Source organism: Phyllostomus discolor, chromosome 1 (assembly GCF_004126475.2).
Source record: "Phyllostomus discolor isolate MPI-MPIP mPhyDis1 chromosome 1, mPhyDis1.pri.v3, whole genome shotgun sequence".
Classification (NCBI taxonomy): domain Eukaryota; kingdom Metazoa; phylum Chordata; class Mammalia; order Chiroptera; family Phyllostomidae; genus Phyllostomus; species Phyllostomus discolor.
The window spans coordinates 185,711,202-185,733,337 of NC_040903.2; the positions used below are offsets into that span (position 1 = coordinate 185,711,202).

The 22,136-nt window shown below is 37.9% G+C and overlaps 1 protein-coding gene and 1 long non-coding RNA gene across 5 annotated transcripts in view; one reads left to right on the top strand and one right to left on the bottom strand.

The window, feature by feature from the left end:
* The first annotated feature begins 44 nt into the window (after positions 1-44).
* Positions 45-22,136, top strand: part of LRRC9 (leucine rich repeat containing 9) — a 105,385-nt gene continuing 83,293 nt past the window's right edge. For 2 of the 3 annotated variants that reach the window (XM_036010588.1, XM_036010590.1), the window contains exons 1-8: positions 46-371; positions 6,361-6,442; positions 6,710-6,928; positions 8,036-8,176; positions 8,692-8,755; positions 9,098-9,168; positions 13,735-13,917; positions 16,594-16,749. In XM_036010588.1, the coding sequence (XP_035866481.1) occupies positions 6,395-6,442; positions 6,710-6,928; positions 8,036-8,176; positions 8,692-8,755; positions 9,098-9,168; positions 13,735-13,917; positions 16,594-16,749 (882 nt within the window). In that variant the 5' untranslated portion in view covers positions 46-371; positions 6,361-6,394. Of the gene's footprint in view, positions 372-6,360; positions 6,443-6,709; positions 6,929-8,035; positions 8,177-8,691; positions 8,756-9,097; positions 9,169-13,734; positions 13,918-16,593; positions 16,750-22,136 lie in introns of all 3 variants that reach the window. The other variant, XM_028508239.2, reaches the window with a different exon arrangement.
* The window catches only part of LOC118497070, a 117,518-nt gene continuing 109,292 nt past the window's right edge, over positions 13,911-22,136 (bottom strand). For both annotated transcript variants that reach the window (XR_004899622.1, XR_004899623.1), the window contains exon 5: positions 13,911-14,060. This is a non-coding gene — a long non-coding RNA (uncharacterized LOC118497070). The remainder of the gene's footprint in view (positions 14,061-22,136) is intronic.

Below are 22,136 nucleotides of genomic sequence, written 5' to 3' on the forward strand. Positions count from 1 at the left end.
GTGAAAAGTTGCACTTCAGAACGAAAAAACCCGGGGTAAGGAAGTACGCCACCGTTTCCAAGGAGCACCAGCGGGGTCTTCCGGGTGGACCCCTGCCTCGGCCGATTGGTTGGAGGTTGCCGCTAGTGATCCAGAACCAATCGGCTGCTGCTTTCCCCGCCCCTTTCTTCCTCCTCTCCAACCGGAGGTCATCAGAGGCTGAGAGCAGGTTTCCTAGGCAACTACTAGGTTGAGTGCACACACTAGGCCCAGAGCAGAGCTAGGGAGGGAGTTGCGCCCACTGCTTCTAGACTAGGATTGAGAGGTCGAAGTGAGCTCTGGACCCTGCTCTGTCTCGACTGCTCCAGAATCTTTCTTCTCTCTGGGATGTGGTGAGTGTCTGTCACCTGGTGGCCTTCGGGCACACTTGACATCTAGCTTGGCCCTCAGACTCTCTGCTCCCCTAGGTTCGGTTCGCCTCCAGCCACACCAGGAGGAAGGCAGGAGAGAACCAAGTTTAGGTTCAAGGGCCTGGGAATGGTGCAGTGGAGATAATAATGAGAGACAGTGGTGTGGCTTTATCTGAGACCATCAGTGACCAGAGCAAAGGCTTAGGAGGAGAAGGAAAGGGAGGGTGGCCCCACGGCCACTTGTGCAGCCTATACTTGCACCAGTGCAGGTATTGGGCAGAGAGAACCCAGTGCTCCTCGGCCAAACTGGTACTGCCTACCTCCAGCCGCTTGGGCGTTTGGCCCTTCAATGATAATGGGTGGATTCTGATCATTGTATACCCAAGGGAGGAAACAATTTGACCATGCAGGGCTTCTAGTTTGTAGAAAAGAAATTTGATGTTCTCAGAATGACACCCTACCCAGCTTTCATGGCAGACAGAAACATGGTCCTTTACACCCTAATAATTATTATTATGCTCTGATTGATCATGTACAGCAAGGATCTGGCACACACATGGTTAAGTTCATGGTCCTTGCCTTCAATGAGCATGTATGTAACCTCATAGCAAGGGAAGATAGGAAGGAAATAGCAAGGAAAGACCTGCAAGCATCACAATACACTGAGGCATATATATAGGGTATACATGCAGGCCTTAACTGGAGTCACAAGGAAGAAAATGATTATAGTACAACCAGAGAAAAAGTCTTCACATAGAAAATCTGTGATTTAAATTTTTAATGATACATAGAATATGCCATAAAATCAAGGCAAAAAGACATTTTAGGTTAGGGAAACAGTATATGCCAAAGTATACAAATGGCCCAGCCTGTTCAGAGAAATGTAGTTGTGGCCAAAGCCTGGGGTGGCCAAAGCCTGGGGAGTTTGTAATTGAGGAGCCTGAGAGATAGGCAGCAGTCAGAGCACAGACACCATGAATACCTTCCAAGAGCACTAGTGTGAGCACATTTACCTTTCAGGAGGCTGACTGCCACAGCAGTGTAGAGGATGGATTGTTAGGAAGTGGACTATAGGAAGGGCATCCAATTAAGGTGAAATGTGATGAGGGCCTGAACCAAGGAAGAGGCAATTGGAATGAAGAGGAGGAAAACATTTTATAGACATTTAAGAGATATATGCAGAAGGATTTCATGAGCAAGTGAACGTGGGAGAAAGAGAAGGCATACATTAGGAGAAGCAGGCTGTCTGGAAAATATGAGTTCAGTTTTTGAGATGCCTGTGGCACATTCAGATGGAGCTTTCCATGTGGGTAGATTTGTTGAACAGGGAAAAGGTAGATCCAGATCAGTAATTTTCACCAAGACGGAAACAATTGATCAGAAAAGTAGGTGTGAAATAACAAGTAGAGAGAAGCCAAGGAGAAAAAGTTAAACCAAAGAGGGAAATTTAAAGAAGAGAGTCACCAGCCTTGTCAAATGCCATGCCAAAGCCAAGTTAAGTTGAGAGCTGAAACATGCCTAGTGTCTTTGGCCATTAGATAATTGTTGACTTTGGTAAAAGAAAGTGTAGTGGCCTAAGGTGTCCGAAATAAGAGTGCAGTGAACTGAGAACTGAATGGAGGCAGTAAGTATTGCTAATGAAGGTATCTAAAACCAGCTATTTGTAGAATATAGGCAGGAGGAGAGTTTGTTGTTTGTTTGTTTGTTTGTTTTTTTAAAGTTAGGAACCACCTAACATTCATGTATGGAAAGAAAAAGAGGCCCTAGGGAAGAAAAGATGAGAAGTGAGAAAGAGGAAAAGGTTGACAGAGCAATATTCTGAAAGAGACTTAAGAGGATGGGCTTAGTACTAGGAAGACAGATTCATTTTGGACAAGAGAAAGAATATTTTTACTAAGACAGGAGTCAGGAAGAGAAATATGTTTTTAGGAGGAGAGGGGATTTAAGAAATGCATATATGATGGCATCACTGTTCTCTGTGAAGACTCTGCTGAGAGAGAACTTGTGAAGAGCAGTGGAAGTTTAGAATAGTCCCTGTCGTGAGTCCCACATCTGTAGTTCTAGTGCTACTCTCCCTAGCAAAGGAAGTTGAAGAGGAAAATACAAAATGTCTATTGTTGAAGATCCGGCTGAAATTAGAGGACTTTCATTTGTAGTGACTTCAGCTCCATGCTGGGTATGTGAAATCTTCCAGCAGCATTCCAGAGCAGCAGGAAGAGGTGACTGAATCAAAGATTTGAGATTTGAAGGGCAAAAGCTATAGGGGCTCCTGGTGGTCCCTGGTTCCCTGGAGGGACTAGAGAAAACCTGTGGTCTCTTAGTTGGGCGGGCTCCGAAAGGAGCTTTCCCAAAGTGTAGCAGAGTGAGTACAAGCTGGCCAGCATGTCTTGGTGGAATCAGAAGCTTTCTCTGGAAACCTTGATTCCCACTTCAGCCCACTTCCTTGAACCCTGGAAGGTCCAAGATTTAATTCAGATTTAATTATGCAAATTAAAGAATTTGGACTTTTAAACTTATATTTTGTTTTGCTAATTAACTATGAATTACAACAAATTTTTTTCTAAATGAGGGCATTTATGAAGGGAAAACAAGGTGAATGTAAGGTTAGGTTAGTTTCCTACATATGCATACTTCTCCATCATGAATAAGTAGGTTTCTTAAATAAATGGAAAGCTATACCTTATTCTCAAGGAAGACTCAGTACTGTAAAGATGAAAGTTCTTCCTAAATTAATCTTTACAATGGAGTCTCAAAACCCCATGTGAATTTTTAAAAACCAAATACAAAATAATCATAAATCTTATTTGGAAAAATAAATATTAAAGAATAACCAGGAAATTTCCAAAACAGAATATGATGTGGGAATTCACAATATCACTCATGGCAATTAAATCAGGGCAATCCTATAGAAATAGAGCTGAGAAAAAGCACAGATTGGAAAGTCCAACATTAAACTCAAGCACATGTTATAATTTAGTGAATAACATAGGGAACAGTTAATTTCTTCTGAAATGGATACTTGGACGTAGACTACATAACTTGGATTACCATTTGGTGAGTGTGAGGGTACTGAGGACAGGCTTTGTTCCTTGTGTGATGGTGGGAAGGCAGACTTGCCTCTGGTGTTCACAGACATTAAACCGAAAGGTAGGGGCTTCTCTTCTGATGAGAACAGGTGCTACAAGCCCTCCCTTACTTTGTGCCATCCAAATAAGCCTAGGGAGGGAAGACTGTGGCCTGTGTCTATGTATTGGCCTCTAATGGGATAGCTAAATTCTTTCAGATTGTTCCTTGCTAAGTGCTCCCTTGCCTGGCCATTTCTACAGCCTATGCTGTCATAACTTGAACTGTCCAAGAATGGGCTATGAGACAACTGCCGATGGGAAACAAAGAAGGAACGATCAGTATTACCTTCAATATAGGCCCATCATCTAACTACTCATCATTCCCAACTACTACCACCCTACTCCAACACCATCCTCTTTCACTTATATTATTACAACTATCCCTTAACTGGGCTTCTGCCCCTGACCCCAGCAAGTCTATTTTCAACAGAGTAGCTAGAGTGATCTTTTTCAAAACTTAAGACAGCTCATGTTACTCTTCCACTCAAAATCCTCATATAGCTTCCTATCTTACACATAATAAAATCCAATATCCTCACAAGGTAGCACATGACCTGGCCCTGCAAGGCCTCTCTGATCTCACCTCCTACCAGTCTCCATTTCCCTTGCTATTTGGCAAACATACCAAGTATACTCTCATCCCATTTTTTGCATTTGCTCTTCCCTCTGCCTGGATGTATTTCCCCAGGTTTTCTCATTGCTCACACTCTCATTTCCTTCAGTTCTTTGCCCAGATACTAACTTACCAGAGAAGTCTTCTCTTTCCTCCCACCCATCATTCTCTGACTGGTAGATATTACCGGTAGGCCCTCAGTACCTTAACTAATGAATGAGTGAATAAATGAGCAGAGAATCCAGTGTATTGGGTTACTTTTCTTTGCGACGCTGGCTGGGTTCACTCCCCTCCTCAACTCAGCATGATGGAACGATGTCCCCAGTTTACAAAGCCTGACTGCAGTACTGTGTGCAGTACTATGATATAGATCTCAAAATCCTTTGATTTGGTCCCTTTGGATGGCCACAGCTGCCTTCTTCCCAATCACTGCTGCTCTGAGCTGGGGAATATTTTTATGACAATTTTGTAAATCTTCTTTCTCTCGTTTTTTGGGGCTGGTTTGTGCTGATGGGCTTTCCTCTCAATCTGATACCACTTGCTTTATTTGCATTTAAAAGACCTTTCTTAATATTTTGGGGAATCAATGCTCTTTTCCTAGCACTACTACACATTTCTTTCTTATTTTCATATTTCCCTAGTTATTCCAGTGGGATTTGGAAAGAGACGTTATGTAACTACATGGACTCTTTCCACCATTTTTCTTTGCCTTAAAATGCTAATTTATGTATATTCCTCTAGCTTCTACCATTGTCCTCTTTGTTTATTCCATTCCAACCACTCGGGTCTCCTCACTTTCTTGAATGTACCTTAGGTCTTTGTACTTGCTGGGATGTTCTTCCCCCATGTATCTTCATGGTTCACTTCCTACATTACTTTGCATAAATGAATAAAAGTGAGCCTATAAATGCTTTTTTAAATAAACATTTAAATAAAATTTCATTTAAGTAAAACATATCTTAGGAATCTTTTACTTTCTCAAAGTAAACATATACCCCTTTAACCAGCACCCAGATCAGGAAATCTATCTTCTGCAGCACTCCAAAGCCCCTCTTTGCCTCCTCTTAGTCACTCACCCCTGAAAGGTTACTACTGCCCTGACTTCTGATACCAGAGATCAGTTGCTTTCAAATTTTATGTGAATGGAGTCACACAGTGTATATGTATTGTATGGCTTCCTCTTTGTTCAATGTTGTGTTTATGAGAATCATCTGTGTAGGCAGAAACAATAATTTCTTTCTCATCTCACTTGTAGGGATAAACCCAGTAGAAATGTATACCTTTATGACAGAAATGTTCAGAGAAGCACTATTTAACTCCAAACTGGAAACAGCCCAAATGTCTTCCAACAGTAGAATGAATAAATGGTTATATATTCATGCTATACAACACTGAATATGCTTTTTTAAAAGTGTGGGTTTTTTCTTTTCTATTTTTGCTTAGATCTAGCCCCATCCAACCCAGCATACCTACTATAACTACATCAGCTTTCACCTGCACCTATGATAAGTCGTGTTAACAACTTAGTATGTATCTTTCCACATTTTCTTCTTTGCATAATTATAAATGCACATGCATATATACATATGTATATATGTATACACATACACACATGTATCTGTGAGGGAATTATTACTGTAAAAACTGAGGTCGCAATATATACCATTTCTACTTCTTGCTTTGTCATGTCATAATGTTAAAACCAGGATTCCTATATTTTAAAAATAGTATATGTCTGTAATCATATAATGAAAATATTTAAAATTATGAAAAACTGTGTTTTATTGAATCTATTTAGGTATTAATTAGTTTATATCATCTAATATGAAGAAGTTGTCTAATTCATTTTAATAAACATTTATTACCATGCCAGATTATGTCACTAAGCACTGAGGATTCTTTTCCTTGCTAAGTATACTTAGGGAACTAACAGACATGAACTGGGGAAAGGGAAGGGTGTAGCTGAGAGATGACTATTTTCTTCAAGTGGAAAATTAGGCTCATAATGTGGAAGAAAATTATATTTGTTTTACTTGAACCCAGGGAGTAAAATGGTAACAAATGGGAAGGAGTCAGGAAGAAATGATTAAATTCAGAATAAAAAATAACTTTCTAAGAGATACTTGGTAATGTACTATGCAAAGATTTCAAGCCATAGGTAAATAGTTGCACCTAAGTAGATGGAATGACATTAACTCTCGTATTTCTTTTAATTTTTTATTTTCCTTAATAGACAATATTACTATGACCCTTATTTTTAATGGAAGATGATTGAATGTGAAAACTTAAACCAAGAAGAAACCATTAAAGAACTGGTGAGTTAAAGTCAAATTTATTTTCATCCACATTTGTAAGAATATTAAATGGAATATTTGTACAGCCCTTTCTGGAGCTCACCTAGAGATTTTTTCTACTGTGTGACCTTTGGCATCAGAGGAAAGTTATATATATGGTACAATATTTCTTCTTGTGAGAGTAAAAAATGGCATCAGTGCCATTGACAGTTTATAATTTCTAACTGCAAAAAATAATTTCCTATTATTTTAAATAGGTAATAATCCAGTTTCTTTTTTTGAAAACAGTGTTTACGCAATGGTTTATCTTATGAAATGGTTGTGCAAGAAGGATCAAATACTTCAAAACTGGAGATGTTTTTCTCAGGGTATCCCCGTATTGTTGGATTATCATTGTTTCCTAACTTAACAAGTCTCACAATCATTGCTCAAGATATAAAAGAAATTTCAGGATTAGAGACTTGTTTGCAACTCAGAGAACTTTGGATTGCTGAATGCTGTCTAGAGGTAAGTCTAAACATGTAACTTTACATGAAATATTTCATAGTGAATTCTTTGGCTTTGGAAAATAACTCATTGAAATACATGCTTGAGACATGGATCAAAACAGATAAGTGAGGGGAAAAAGGAGACCAAATATGATGGATTGCGATAAAACCCTTGATCCACTAAAACAAAACAAAACAAAACAAGAACAGATAAATGGGCAACAGATAGAAATAAATTTATACATGGGAAAAATAGAAATAAAGAATTAAAACATAGACATATCTACTGTTTAGTAATCAAATCAAACAATATTTAGTATTGCTTAGTAATGAAATCAGTTCAACATTTATATTGAAAAACAATATTACAGAATGTATGAAGAGCCAAAGATAGGTACACACCATTTGACTCAGAAATCCCTATTCTAAGATTTTGTCCTGGAGAAATTCAGCAATAGAAAACAAATGTATGCACGATTATTTATTGCAGTATTATTTATAATAGCTAAAATTTTAAAATATGAATATGCCACATAAAGGGTTATTTTAAAGAAAATGATTATAACTATGAAATATTTGTAATTATTAAACATAATTTGAAAATTATGAAAACATTTTAAATGATCTTAAGTTTAAAAAGCAAAATTATAGGTATTATAATCATATAAAATTAAATATAGAAGTAATTTAAGGAGAATATAAAATTGAAAATAGTTGTGTTTAGGTGGAGAAATTATATATTTTTCTTATAAAAATGTATTTAATTTTGGCTCTGGCTGGTGTGGCTCAGAGGACTGAGTGCCAGACTTCGAACATAAAGGTTGCAGGCTGGTTAGATTCTCAGTCAGGACACATGCCTAGGTTGTGAGCCAAGTCCCCAGTAGGGGGCGTGCAAGAGGCAATACACGCTGATGTTTCTCTCCCTCTCTTTCTCCCTCCCCTCCCCCCTCTAAAATAAATAAATAAATAAAATCTTTAAAATTTTGTATTTAATTTTACTGGATATTGATTTTATAAAACATTGTGACCTTTAAAAGAAATTATACTTAATATCTACTTTATTAAAAGGTTTTATGGCAAAATGTAAGCTAACACTACTTAGACTGCTCTTTTTTTTTTTTACCAGAAAATTGGAGGTCTTCGAGAATGTAGAAATTTAGAAAAACTGTATTTATATTATAATAAAATTTCCAAAATAGAAAATTTAGAGAAATTATTGAAATTGGAGGTTCTTTGGCTGAACCACAATACAATTAAACATATTGAGGTAAGATAATTTCACTGTATGTGTAAAGTTAATTACTACTTTAGATTTTAAATCAGAATGTCCAAGATCATATTATGCTTAAGAGCCAAAATATTTATGATTGGTTTAGTTATTGTGGTTAAGAAGAACTAACATAGAGAACTTCATATATGTTATTTCCTTTACTCCTCCCACCAAGCCTGAGAGATAAAGTATTATATCCTCTTTGGAGGTTTAAAAAAAAAAGAGGTTTAGAGAAGTTTTATATATAACTTGCCTAAGATCATAAACACACTCTGTATGATGTGCTTTTTCCTATTCCTCTTCCTCATTTCCTCTTCATTTCCCTCCCTGCTTCCTCCTCCTCCAATCACTCTCTTCAGGTTCCAGAGAAACAAAGATGGCTTCATCAAGGCACCCACTTATTTCTGTGCTCAGTGCTCATAACACCTGGAGGACTAACCAGATTGATCAGATGGTTTATAAACATAAATATGAATGACTTTTCCTAAATTATATACTGTCTAAATTTTTAGGGCTTGCAAACTTTGAAGAATTTAAATGACCTCAACCTTGCTGGAAATCTAATAAGCAGCATTGGTATGTACTGTTTCATTTGGAATGTAAGATAATGCTACAATAATATTTTATCAGTATAAAAAAGTACATTGCTTTCTTTTACACTTTTTTGCCTGATATCTTTGGAAAGCACTTCTAAATCTATGATTATAGGGTGCAAAAATATCACCCATTAATCAGTGGTTACTAATTATACAGTGTTATTGTTAGTGTTATTTATATGCAAGAAATGATGCCCATATCATTCATATGATATGGGCTCATTTTTCTGAGCCCATATCCAGCTCAGAAAAATGACAGAATATAAACAGCAGGTAAAGCAAGAAATTTAACTTTTCTTTCACCTTGTTTTTAAAATTAAAGGTCGATGTCTTGATCCCAATGAACAACTGGAAAAATTAAACCTTTCTGGTAATCAAATATGTTCTTTCAAGGTATGTAAGTAGAATACATTTTTATTTACCAACCTGGACCATGAACCATCTTATTTCAAAAAATGGACTAAATAGCCCAATTTTAAGAAATAATTTAATCATTTTGTACTTCTCAATACTCCCAGAAACTTTAGTGTTAGCTGACTAAATTGATCCTAATGATCTGACACTATTAAAACCAAACAAATAAGTATTTACTTGGTTTTTAGGACTACTTTCTCTTAGTTTTCCTCTGATCTTGGTAGCTACACCTCTTCTGATTATTCATCCTTTTGTAACATCTAAAAATTGAACTGCCTCAGGTCCATCCCAGGATCTTTTTTTTTCTTTCTATCTGTATTCATTTTGTAAATAATCTCATAATGTCAAATGACTTTAAATATGTTTTATCCATTTATTCTTCCTAAATTGGTATCCCTGTCTTCCCTTACAACTCTCCAAGCTAAAGACACCTCCTGCCCTGGCTGTTGTGGCTCAGTGTTGAGTGTCGGCCTGAATATCAAATGGTAGTAGGTTGGATTCCCTGTCTAGGGCACATGCCTGGGTTGTGGACCATGTCCCGAGTAGGGGGCGTGCAAGAGGCAACCATACATTGATGTTTCTCTCCCTCTCTTTCTCCTTTGCTTCCCCTCTCTTAGAAAGAAAGAAATAAAACCTTAAAAAAAAGACATCTTCCGTAATAACTCAAACTGATTGTCCCTCCATGGACCCTTCTCCTCCTGCAGTCTTCTCCACCTTTCTAAGTGGCATCTCCATTCTTCTAGTACTTAAGCCAAAATCCTTAGAGCCCTTTTTGACTCCCCTTATTCCTTCATACCCCACATTCAATCCATCAGAAAATTCTATTGTCTTTACCTTGAGAATATGTCCAGAATTTGACCATTTTCTTACCACCTTTATCACTACTAACCTGGTTTAAGATACCATGATCTTTAACCTGCATGACTGAAAAAAAAATTCCCCCTTCTCCTCCCAGTGTTTGCCCTATCATTATGATTAGTCTGTATTTCACACAGCATTCCAGTCCTTTAAAAATATTTCAGATCAAATCACTCTTCTTTCATCTCATTCAGAGTAAAAGCTATTAATCAGTGGTTACAATGACCCACGAGACTCTAAATAATCTAGTCCACCAACTGTCTGCCTGACCACAGCTTCTACCCCTCTCCCCTGTCCCTACACCTTTCCAGCCACTCTGGTCTCCTCACTGTTTCTTGCCCACTCTCCCCTTCAGGCTTTTGCACTTACTGGGATGGTCTTCCCCCATGTATCTTCAGAGATCATTTCTTCATTTCTTTCAGGATTTTGTTCAAACATTATGTTCTTCATGATGCCTTTCCTGCCCAATTTAGGTAAAATAACAACAACCCCTATTACCCTCCCCACCCTGAAGCACTCCCATCTCCTTTTCCTCTCGGCATTTATCCACATCCCTTACTCATATACAAGCTTCATGAATACAGAAACTTGGCCTGTTTTGTAATAAATCTTAAACGCTTCCCAGGCATTCAAATGAAAAAGAAAAAAAACAAATAAAAAGACAATGTTTATGCTATATAATGTGGGTGAAAACATGGCATTCATAATTTTGACAGTGTCAGATTGAAGGTGCATATTCTAACACTTCCTCTAGACAATACTGAAGAAAGATGAGTAAATTTATTGTAGAAATAATTTGGAATTGATCAGTATTAAAGTAGGCATTCTTTTACTCTTAAGCACCTTAAAAAGAAACTTAAACAACATTTTATTTTCTTGATCAAAATCAAGAGGAAATATTTGATGTGGTCACACCTTGAAGGGTTGACAAAATTTCAATAGATATTGCGGGAGGGTCTTCTAAACAGTGACAGGCAGGCCTTCTAAGATGGGGAGAACAACATGCACAGAGGTGTGGAGGTCAGAAATCAATGGATGTATTTGAGTAATACCAGCAGGAGAATCAGAGGGAGCTGTGAAAGAGAAATTCAGAACGCTGTGGAGGCCACGTTTAAGCTACATAATACAAGACATGAGTAGCAGTTACTAAGGAAAGAGCATTCTGCACAAAGTGTGAAGGACCTAAGTTGTAGAAAGGAAGATAGCAAATTCAAGAAACTAGAAACCCAGTGTGGCTGGAACAGAGTGAGGCAAAGAATCATGAGTTGAGGCTAAAGAAGGTAAGGGCAGAATGCTGGGAGGATAAGGGATTTCCCTGCCAGGAAGTCGACAGAAGTTTACCTTACTCTGACTAGCCATGGCAGCCTTTTGTGGTGAAGAGTACAGGCTGCATAGACAGAAAGATCTGTCTGTCCTAGCCCTGCCACAAACCAGACCCAGGATAATACAGTGGTCACGTTGAGTTTAAGTGAAATAATAATGTAAAGGTCTTAGAATATTAATGACTTGCACACAGCACACACTCAGTAGATATGATATTTTATCATTATTACTATCACTTTAATTATGTTAACCTATTCTATTTCAATCTGGGGATAAAAATGGGGTTATTGTGGAAATTCATTGTATGGCCTAATATTAAAAAGGCTCCCCATAGTAATGTTGGCTATTTATTATAAAAGCATTGGACAAGATTCACAGCAACGTTTACTATTATCATACTAGGAATATTCCTGAAACACTATTATCTTTAATTTTTATCTCTAATATTTCTATCTACCCTAAAAAGGTAATATCCTAGTAACGATGGAAGAACTTCTGTGCCACTTTCCATCCACATCAGGTACCACAACACTACTTTTTGGTGACAAAAATGACTCTAATGTCATCTGACTTTTGAGTGTAGGTGGTGAGTTCCTGTGTAATACTTCAAAGTTCACCATCTCCTAGCCCAGACTGACGGTCAAATGCAACATAGCCACCTGGAAATCAGAGTGTCTTTACTTATTAGAACAGTCTGAGGTTTGCCTTCTTTGCTTCTTCAGAATTTGACCAAACAATTCTCTGCTCAGCTCTGACCAGAAATTTCCTTTCAGAGCAACACTGCTTAGTTCCGCTACTGTCATGGGCCCAGCCCAGAGCCCCAGGTCCTACCACTAAGCCATGTTCCCACTTCTCAGAGGGAGTGTGGACACACATTGGCTCCCTGACCTTGTCTTACTTTTACCCTAGCAGCTTCCCCATTCCATTTGTACTTTATCTTCAGAGCCATTGTCTCCTGGCTCTTGCTTTAGATTTCCTTTAACTCTGATTCTGACTCTCCAACTAGCATTTCATCCTTTCAAGTCCAGTCCCACCACAGCACCCTCCCACCCCAGGAACCGCTCTAGTAATTCTATTATTGAGGAAGATATGAGGACATCTTGGAGGTTGGAGGAAAGTAATGATCATTCAACTCAATTCACATATTTAGTGCCTACTGTGTTCTAAATGCTGAGTTGCCAGATTTTTTCTATAAAAGGTCAGACTGAAAATATTTTAGGCTCTGTGGGCCACATGTGGCCTCTGTCACATATTCTTGATTTTTTTCCCAACACTTTAAAAATGCAATCACCATTCTTAGCTTATAGATAGAGGTCCAAAGCCCATACAGATCTATGGTTTATAGACTTGTAGATGCACAAGTACCTGGTGGCGGGATGTGATAAATTCTGTAACAAAGTCAAGCCCAGTGGCTAAGAGTTCATAGGAGGAGCATCTATCCCAAGCTTGAGGGATGAAACAAGCCTCCCAGAGAAGATGATTTCTAGGTTGAATCTTGACAAATTAAGAGGTTAAATTGGGGTGAAGTCCAGTTCACTCAAAGGCAGCAGCATGAGTGAGGGTCTGAAGGTAGGATAGGGTCTGGTACATTCTGAAACTTCACATTGTTCAGTATGTGGCAAAAACAGAATCTCAGGGCTTAAATTGGAAGAACAAGACTGAAAGGTGAAACAAGGGCCAGGGGCCAAAGACAACTGAGACTTCAGGGTAAAAGACGTTGGGGAGAGACAGTCTGGGAGGACATTATCAACCCCTCTGCCTCCATAGGTTGAGAGAGAAACAAGGACCTCCGGAGAAAGCTAGATTTTAGCTGTCCTTAATAGGTAGGAAAGGCATTCACAGAAACAAAAATTTTTTAAAATAACTAAAAATCAGGAATTTAATGGCTATTATAATAGAGCAGGGCTGAGAAGAACAGATCTGGAGGCCAAGAAAAATGGGAAGCAGCGTTCTTAGGTGGTAAGTGGGGGTGGGGGTGGTGAAGGAGTAGCAGGGACACTGGGGTTGTTAGGAACTGTGCAGAGGAGGCAATGTCGTCTTAATGAACCAGTGTGTTCAAGTGACTGGCTCCAAGGTTCCAGGTGGAGTGTACAATTTAGTAAATGTCCTTTGGCCTTTGTTTTAAAAGTACAACTTGTATGCATAGTTATATAGAGTCTTCTATTTAATTATGAATGATCTATTTGTCATATATTTAGCATGTTTTTCATTAGAGAATATTTTATCCATCTAAATCACTTTAACATATTTAAACAGATAATTAGAATGCATTATATTACATTATGGTGATCTCAAGTGTGCAAAAGCCCCCTTTAGAAATGGACAGTTACATTTAATTAAATATTATTACTGCTGCTGTTTTAGGACCTGACTAACTTAACCAGACTTCATCGCTTAAAGGATTTATGTCTGAATGATCCTCAGTATAAATCCAACCCAGTTTGTCTGCTGTATAATTATTCCACACATGTACTATATCACTTGCCTTGCCTTCAAAGACTTGACACGTTTGATGTGTCAGCAAAGCCGATCAAGGAACTGGCAGATGTAAGTGCATCCCTAAACAGGTATCTGTGACTTAAGTTTAATTAACTGCTTCTTTCTGTCTGTGTCCACATATGGTAGGTAGTATTATCTTGTTGGTTCTTGTCACCAGTTCTGCTTTTGCCCCAGTGAGCTGAATATTTCCCCTAACAACATACCAATAATAACATTAGTACCAGAATTTCAATTTGGATGACTGTACTGAAAGGTGAAATAATAGAAAAATATTTAAATGTATATAAAACTAAATGGAGGAAATCTGAAAAATTATCATCAGTGTTAAGAATAATTGAACTAGCACTATATATATACAAATGTTAATAAAGCCTAAACAAAGTAGAAATGAAACAAATGACCCGCTCTCATTTGAAATTTTATGTATCAAAATTAGAAAGTATCTGTGGTAGATGGTAGTATGTCAGGATTAGGTCAATTTTAATCTAATTAAAGATGATTTGGGGTTCCCTGGAAGTATAAGTGGAACCACCCACACTGCCAAAATCTTGAAGATCTCTGAAATCTTGAAGAGAACTATGCTGGGACTGCCACTGATGGCAAACCCCCAGTAAAAGGTGACATGCCATCAAAGGATCTGTAATTTCAGTATAGAGTGCACAGGGAGTCGCCATGTTTCCCAATAGTCTTTCCACATATTTCTGCTTCTCCCTGCTCTGTTTGCCCATTCACGATAAATACTGTTTGAGTATGCAGAATGTGCCAAGCACATGGATACCCTCACATGGGCCCTCCCATTCTGTGCTGATTCATCATCTCAACATAGAACGTCTTTATTCTTTTATCTTAACTTGTTTCTCTCCTCTTGCTCGTCTGAGAATTTATTCTCAAATTCCATTCTCTCTTTCTTCCAAAACTGAGATTACCATCCTTTCCACCTCAATCTAAGACGTAAGCTGTCTTACAGTATTAAGCAAAGGACTAGAGTCCTTGTCTACTAGCAGATATTTGGAGTCATTGGAAGGCCAAGGAGGAATGCCTCCTCTAACAATGATGTTGTCTAAAATAACAGCAAAACTTTTCAGTGACAACCATATTTTTGAAATTTTCATTATCATCTCTGTAGTTTTACATCAGGTGGTTTTTACAAAGGTGAGCAGGTGAATATGCTTTGTGATATCTTAGCTGGCTCATCTATCTAACAAATATGAAATGCCTATTACATTCCAGGCACAGTTAAAGGCACTAGAGGTATAGAGTGACCTAAAAAGGCACAATCCCTGCTTTCTTGGTGCTCACATTCTATTGAGAGGAAACAGATAATAAGCAACTAAAGGAAACAACTTGTTTCCTTTCAGATGGTGAAAAATGTTATGGAGAAGATAAACAAAGGTGGAGGAAACAGGGTTGTTGGTAGGGGCAGCAGACAGGGTGTTAGCTATTTTACATAGCTTTGTTGGGAAAGGATTTGCTAAGGTGACATTTGAGCAGAGACTTGAAGGAAATAAGGAAGCAAGCTCTTCAGGGATCAGCAAGTGTAAAGACCTTGCAGGAGATGCCTCGTATTTGAAGAACAACAACGAGGCTAGTGTGGCTGGAGCTAAGTAAGTGAAGGGAAGGGAAGTGAGAGACGAAAACAGGAATGGTAGGGGGCAGATCATGTGAGACTCTGTAGAATGTTGTAAGAACCTTGGCTTTTACTCTGAGTGAGGTGGGGGCCACTGGAAAATTTTCAGCAGAGGGATGACGAGATAACTTATGTAACTTAAAGGGGTTCTTTTGGATAATGGAATAAGAATAAAAGATTAGAGAGAAAAAGGTGAAAGCAGAGAGACAAGTTAAATTCCAGTAACTTGGATGAGAGACGTTGATGGTTTGACACAGGGTGCTAGTAGAGGTGGTGGTGAAAAGTAGATGTTGGTAGTAGTTAGAAGGTAGAACTAACCTGGATTTGCTAATAGATTGCACATGAGGAGCAGAGGAAAGAAGTACCCAAGCAACCAAAAGAGGGAAAGGAATTGCTATTTGATGAGATGAGGAAGAGTATGGGAGTAGGTTTAGAAGGAAGAATTACAAGTTAATTTTAAACATATAAATTTTGAACAATCTTGTGAGCATCCAAGGGGAGATATCTAATAAATAGCTGACTATATGAGTCTGCTCTTTTACAGAATTGACTGGGTTGGCTTATCCGGATAATTTAGTAATTTGTTCAATCTAAAACAAGTTCATTTAGAGCACCACTTTACAGATTTGAAAAAAACAGGAAATCCTCTTTTAACCATGCTTTAAAAAATGAATTTAATATTACATTTGCTTTTAGTTCTTTTTAATTTCTTTACTTTTCCCTAAATTAATCAAGTAGGAAAAAATGTAGTTATATATTTGCTTTAGTAGTACTGCCTCATTAGCTACATGATACTATTTTGGAAATTGAATTCTATCTGTCTTCTCTTTATGTTGTCATCCTGGAAATATATATGAATATGCCTCACATTTAAAATATTATCCATAAAGAAACTTTTTGGAATTTTATATTTTGTTTATTAAGTTTAAATATAGAACTCTGTATAGCCATTATCACTTCAACATCATCATTATTAGTAATTAAGCATGCAAAACTTTCTAATTGTTACTTAGAACATATTGTACTCATACTATACTGCTAATAATTACCTATATTGTTTAATTCCAGCTAATCTTTTGGGTTTTTCTCACTTTTAGACCACGGCAATGAAAAAACTAATGTTTTACAATATGCGTATAAAAACTGTTCAGAGACATGTTAATGAAGACCTTGAAAAACTGAATGATCGAAAATGTAAATTACAGAAGTTGCCAGAAGAGCGAATAAAATTACTCAGCTTTGTGAAAAAAACCGTAAGATTTAATACTGTAAATTTTCAGTGGTCACAGCTTAAGAAAACTGATGGATAAAATAGCATTCTATTTTAAATTTACATAGATTCATACATGCATATATGTTGTTTTTTAAATTAATATTGAGTTTCAAGTCAAGCCTGTTTCCAAAATGTTTTAATTCTGGGTGCTTAACTAAGCTTCATTCTGTGCTTAGAAATCTATAGTTCAAAAAATATATAAAGATTTTAAAGTACTAATTAATTCAGTATGTTAAATTTATTTCGGCTTCACTTTTATAGAGATCTATTAAATTTATTTCAGCTTCATTTTTATTAGATACCAGTAGGTTGTGCTCACAATTCATTTTCTTGTCTGAAGGGTTGAAATATCCCTTTACTAATATTAAGGTATAAAACAAGGTAAGAACTTTGTATCAAGCTATACTATAGTAGTCATATATGTGTTTTTATTTAAAATACATTAGATTTCCTTTACTAAAAATAGATCCTGAAAAATTAAGGATTATTTACCTCAAAACAGAACTGTGTATATAAAAGAACTATATATTTTTTAAGTATGAGAAAATAATGGGTTATTCAACAAATGGTGTTAGAAAAATAGACAAACTACTCAGAAGTAGGGAAGCTGGATCCTTAGCTTACCTTTTACTAAAGTAAATACCAATTGGTAAAAAGATTTAAATGTAAATATGAAAACATGAAAAAACTCAAGAATATATAGATTAATATATTTAACTGATCTCAGCCTGACAATAAAAGAAATATTAGAAATCACAAAGGAACAGAATGTAGAGTTGATTAAAAAATATAAAATGTTTTTATACTAAAAAGCATCACTAATGAAAATAAATAACAAATGACAATCTGAAAAATTGTTTTCGACAAACATGATATCTTTAGTATAAATGTACTCATAAGTAAAATAAGAAAAAAGTAAATGTCTAAGTAGAAAAATTTATCAAAGTACATAAACTATATGTTACAAAAGAAGAAATTAGAAATGACTAATAGGAGGAAGACAGCATTGGGGTAGGAGGGAGCAAATTCCACTCCCCCCTACACACAGGAGAAAATCCTAGCTGGTCTACGGAGTAAAAGAGCAAACAACCAACAATACCTCAACATATGAAAATAAGGGACCAAAAATTGTAGCAGAACTGAAAAACCAAATGGTAAGGAGAGTGCTTCTGGACAATAAGGTCCCAGGGACCAGCGTGGGGTCCGGGGGGCTGCAGCCCCAGGCCCAGTGCCCACTGCCAGGTTTGCCACAGAGTCCTTTGGAGAGAGCCGGGGCAGTTGCTCCCTCCCCGGCCAAACAAGGTCAGAGCGGCATGGGGAGATACCCGGTTGCTAGCAAACACAGGGGCTGTGAGCACCCGCGGAGTCTGTGGACACCACAGAGTTGAGAGCTGCATGACAGGCCCTGACCCCCATAGTCACTGGTCTGGCTAAAGAATTGGGCTGCGGGAGAGGCCAGGCCACTGTATGGAGTGGCAGGCTTGAGTAGGAGGAATTTCTCAAAAAGAAAAAGTGAAAAGACAGACACTGTTTGGGGAATTTTCCTATAGCAATCACTCCAGCCTCCCTGCCACCCACCCGGGCAGCAATCCCGAGGTTGTGTGGAAGGTTGTGCTTGTGTGGAAGACTCTGTGCACCCCCATAGCACTGGGAAGGGTGAGGCAGCCTGGCCGAGTGCGCACACCCACGGGCACACCACTGCACCCCAGCCCACAGCAGGAACCCTGGGGAAAGGCCTGGATCTCACACCCAAGGTGCAGGGGAGAGGTGCCAGGATAGCTCCCCGGACAGTGCACACAGCTGACTGAGTGCAGATCGGGAAGGAAAAAAAGCCATTCCAATCGTCCCTCAGCCTGCTGCAGCGAGCAAGACCTCAAAAACCGGTTTGGACACTGAAACCAAGAGGCTCTTTAATTTTATTCTATTTTTATTTTTTAATAATTTTTAATTTTTAAATTTTTATTACTTTTTTCTCTTTCAATTCCTTTTTCCTCTCTTTCCTTCTTTCTTGTTTTATTCCTTCTTCCTTTCTTTCCTCCAATTTTATCTTTTTCCTTCCTTCATCTGCTTTTTTTAAAATAATACCTACAAGTGAGACCAAAAAAACTCAAAAAACCCTGGAACTGTGAAAACACCAGAGTTGGATCCAAAGGAGGGGCATCACAATAGCTGTGACAGTGAGACAAATTTCACTCTATTACAGAGAACCTGCAAGTTATTGCATATATATTATTATTTTTTCCATTATTCTTACATCTTTCATTTTAATAGTATTTTTGTATTCTTCTTCTTTCTGTATAATCTGCTTTGCAAGGCTGGTTATATTGTATCATTTGACAGGTTTCCCCTGATATCTTTCATAGTGTATTGCTAATTTACTGTCCCTCACTTCACTTGTGTCCCATTAGCACACTACTCAAGGTCCTATACTCCCTATTCTTGTTATCTAGATCACATAGATTCTGTCATATGATTGTTGCTCTAATATTATTATAAATAATACCTATTCCATATAATTGTAAATACTACCCAACACCCCTTCCAGATCTTAGCCCACTGCACGGTTTCCTGAACTCTGTTACTGTAGTGGTTAACTATTCTCTCACACACAACACCCATTTACTATCCTTTACTCTCACCTTACCTCAGAATCTGACCTCCCACAGCCTCATTGCTTTTTAGATCTAACTCACAATCCTTTCTTCCCCAAGAGTCTTATCTTCTTTCCATCCTTTCTAAAAATCGGCTAGTTGGGTGGAAGATCACGGTTAACACTATACATAACCAAAGGATCTCCTATCTCTTCTCTACCAGCTGCTACTGTAAATATCATAGAATACTCTCTTGCTCTCTTAAACTATTGCCTTCCCCCTCCAACTAATCACAAAAAAGAGTAGGTGGAAGCTGTGAACACCAGGATACCCACTGGAAGAGGAAACCCAACAACAAAGGAACCACTAACAGATAACAACAGAAGAAGGTGAAGGAGGGAGTGGAATCCACACAAACCTCAATCCAGGACCTATCTGGAAATACAACTAAACAGTAGCGATACTACCCAGTGCAAACAACTGAACAAGAGCAAGAGAGAATCCTCAAAACTTTATACACACGGAAGAACCAGCTTCAACACAACCTGCCCTCACCAGCGCAACAAAATACAAGAGGTGGTAGACAGAGTGACCCTCATTTAACCAGCTGGTGGGAAGGACCCACCAAAGAAAGACCCCACAAATCAAAACCCAAAGCCAAACACAGAGGCAACTTAAACAACAGCCCAAGACCAGTGAGCTCGGGGGATCAAGGAGACTGCACCACTGAATCTCACAGGTATTCTATCACAGAAGTTCACACCATAAACCTAGGGAGCCAGAACAGATCAATTTAAGAAGCTGAGGCTAACAAGAAGAGTCTCACAAACAATGGGAAGACAAAGAAACAATCCCTAAATGAAAGGAAAGGAGGAAGCCTCAGAAAGTGTGCTAAATGAAATAGCGGCAACTCAACTCTCAGATACTGAGTTCAAAGCAGTGATTATCAGGAAGCTCAATGAGCTACCAGAGACTACGGGGAAGCTACAATGAACTCACTGCAAACTATATCAACATGAAAAGGGAAATAGAAACTATTAACAAGGGCCAACCAGAAATGAAGAATACAATTTCTGAACTGAAGAACACAGTAGAAGGAATGAAAAGCAGGATTGATGAAGCACAAGATCGGATCAGCAAGCTAGAGGGCAAAGTAGATAAAAACACCCAGAAGGAGCAAGAAAAGGAAAAGAAGCTCAGAAAGAATGAAGAGGGATTAAGAGAAATGCAAGGCAATATGAAACATAATAATAAACATAATAATATCTGTATAATAGGGATACCAGAAGGAGAAGAAGAAGAGCAAGGGATAGGAAACCTACTTGAAAAAGTAATGATGGAAAACTTCCCTAATTTGATGAGAGAAAAAGTCACACAAATCCAGGAAACACAGAGAGTCCCAATCAAGAGGAACCCAAAGAGGCCCACTTCAAGACACATCATAATTAAAATGGCAAAATGCCAAGACAAAGAGAGAATCTTAAAAGCAGCAAGGGAGAAACAGGAAATAACATACAAGGGAACCCCAATAAGGTTAGGAGCTGACTTCTCAATGGAAACACTCCAAGCCAGAAGAGAATGGCAAGAAATATTCCAAGTAATGAGAACCAGAGGCCTGCAAGCAAGGCTACTTTACCCAGCAAGGCTCTCAATCAAGGTAGAAAGCCAAATAAGGAGCTTCCCAGACAAAAGAAGTCTAAAAGAATACACCTCCACCAAACTAGCTCTGCAAGAGATGCTAAAGGGACTGCTTTAAGGAAAGGAAGGAAAAGAGAGAGAGAGGGGAACATAGATATGAAAATGGCAATGAATAACTACCTATCAATAATAACCTTAAACGTAAATGGATTAAATGCTCCAATCAAAAGACATAGAATAACTGAATGGATAAGAAAGCATGAACCACACATATGCTGCCTACAAGAGACCCATGTCAGGACAAAAGACCTACACAGGCTGAAAGTGAAGGGCTGGAAACAAATTTTCCAAGCAAATGGACAGGATAAAAAGCTGGGGTAGCAATACTCATATAAGACAAAATAGACTTCCATAAAAGGGCCATAAAGAGAGACCCAGAAGGTCACTACATAATACTCAAGAGAAGAATCCACCAAGAAAACATAAACATTGTAAATATATATGCACCCAACATAGGAGCACCCAAATACATAAAGAAAATTTTAGAGGACTTCAAGAAAGATATTGACAGCAACACAATTATAGCAGGGGATTTTAATACCCCACTGTCAAAAATGGACAGATCTTCCAAACAAAATATCAACAAAGATATTGTGGCATTGACCAATGCCCTAGAGGAAATGAGCTTAACTGATATATATGGAGCCCTTTATCCCAAAGAAGCTAAATACACATTCTTTTCAAATGCACATGGAATATTTTCAAAGATAGACCACATGATAGGACACAAAGCAAGCCTCTATAAATTCAAGAAAATTGAAATCATACCAAGCATTTTCTCTGACCACAAGGGACTGAAACTAGAAACCAACCCCAAGGGAAAAAACCTGAAACACCCAAAATCATGGAGATTGAATAGCATGCTATTAAACAATGAATGGGTCAAGAATGAAATTAGGGAAGAAATCAAAAAGTTTCTGGAAACAAATGAAAATCAGATATTGAACTGACTTTGAACTGAGTATGAACTCACAACAACCCAAAACTTATGGAACACAGTGAAGGAAGTCCTGAGAGGGAAGTTCATAGTGATACAGGTCTACCTAAAAAAGATAGAAACACTTCAAACAGACAACCT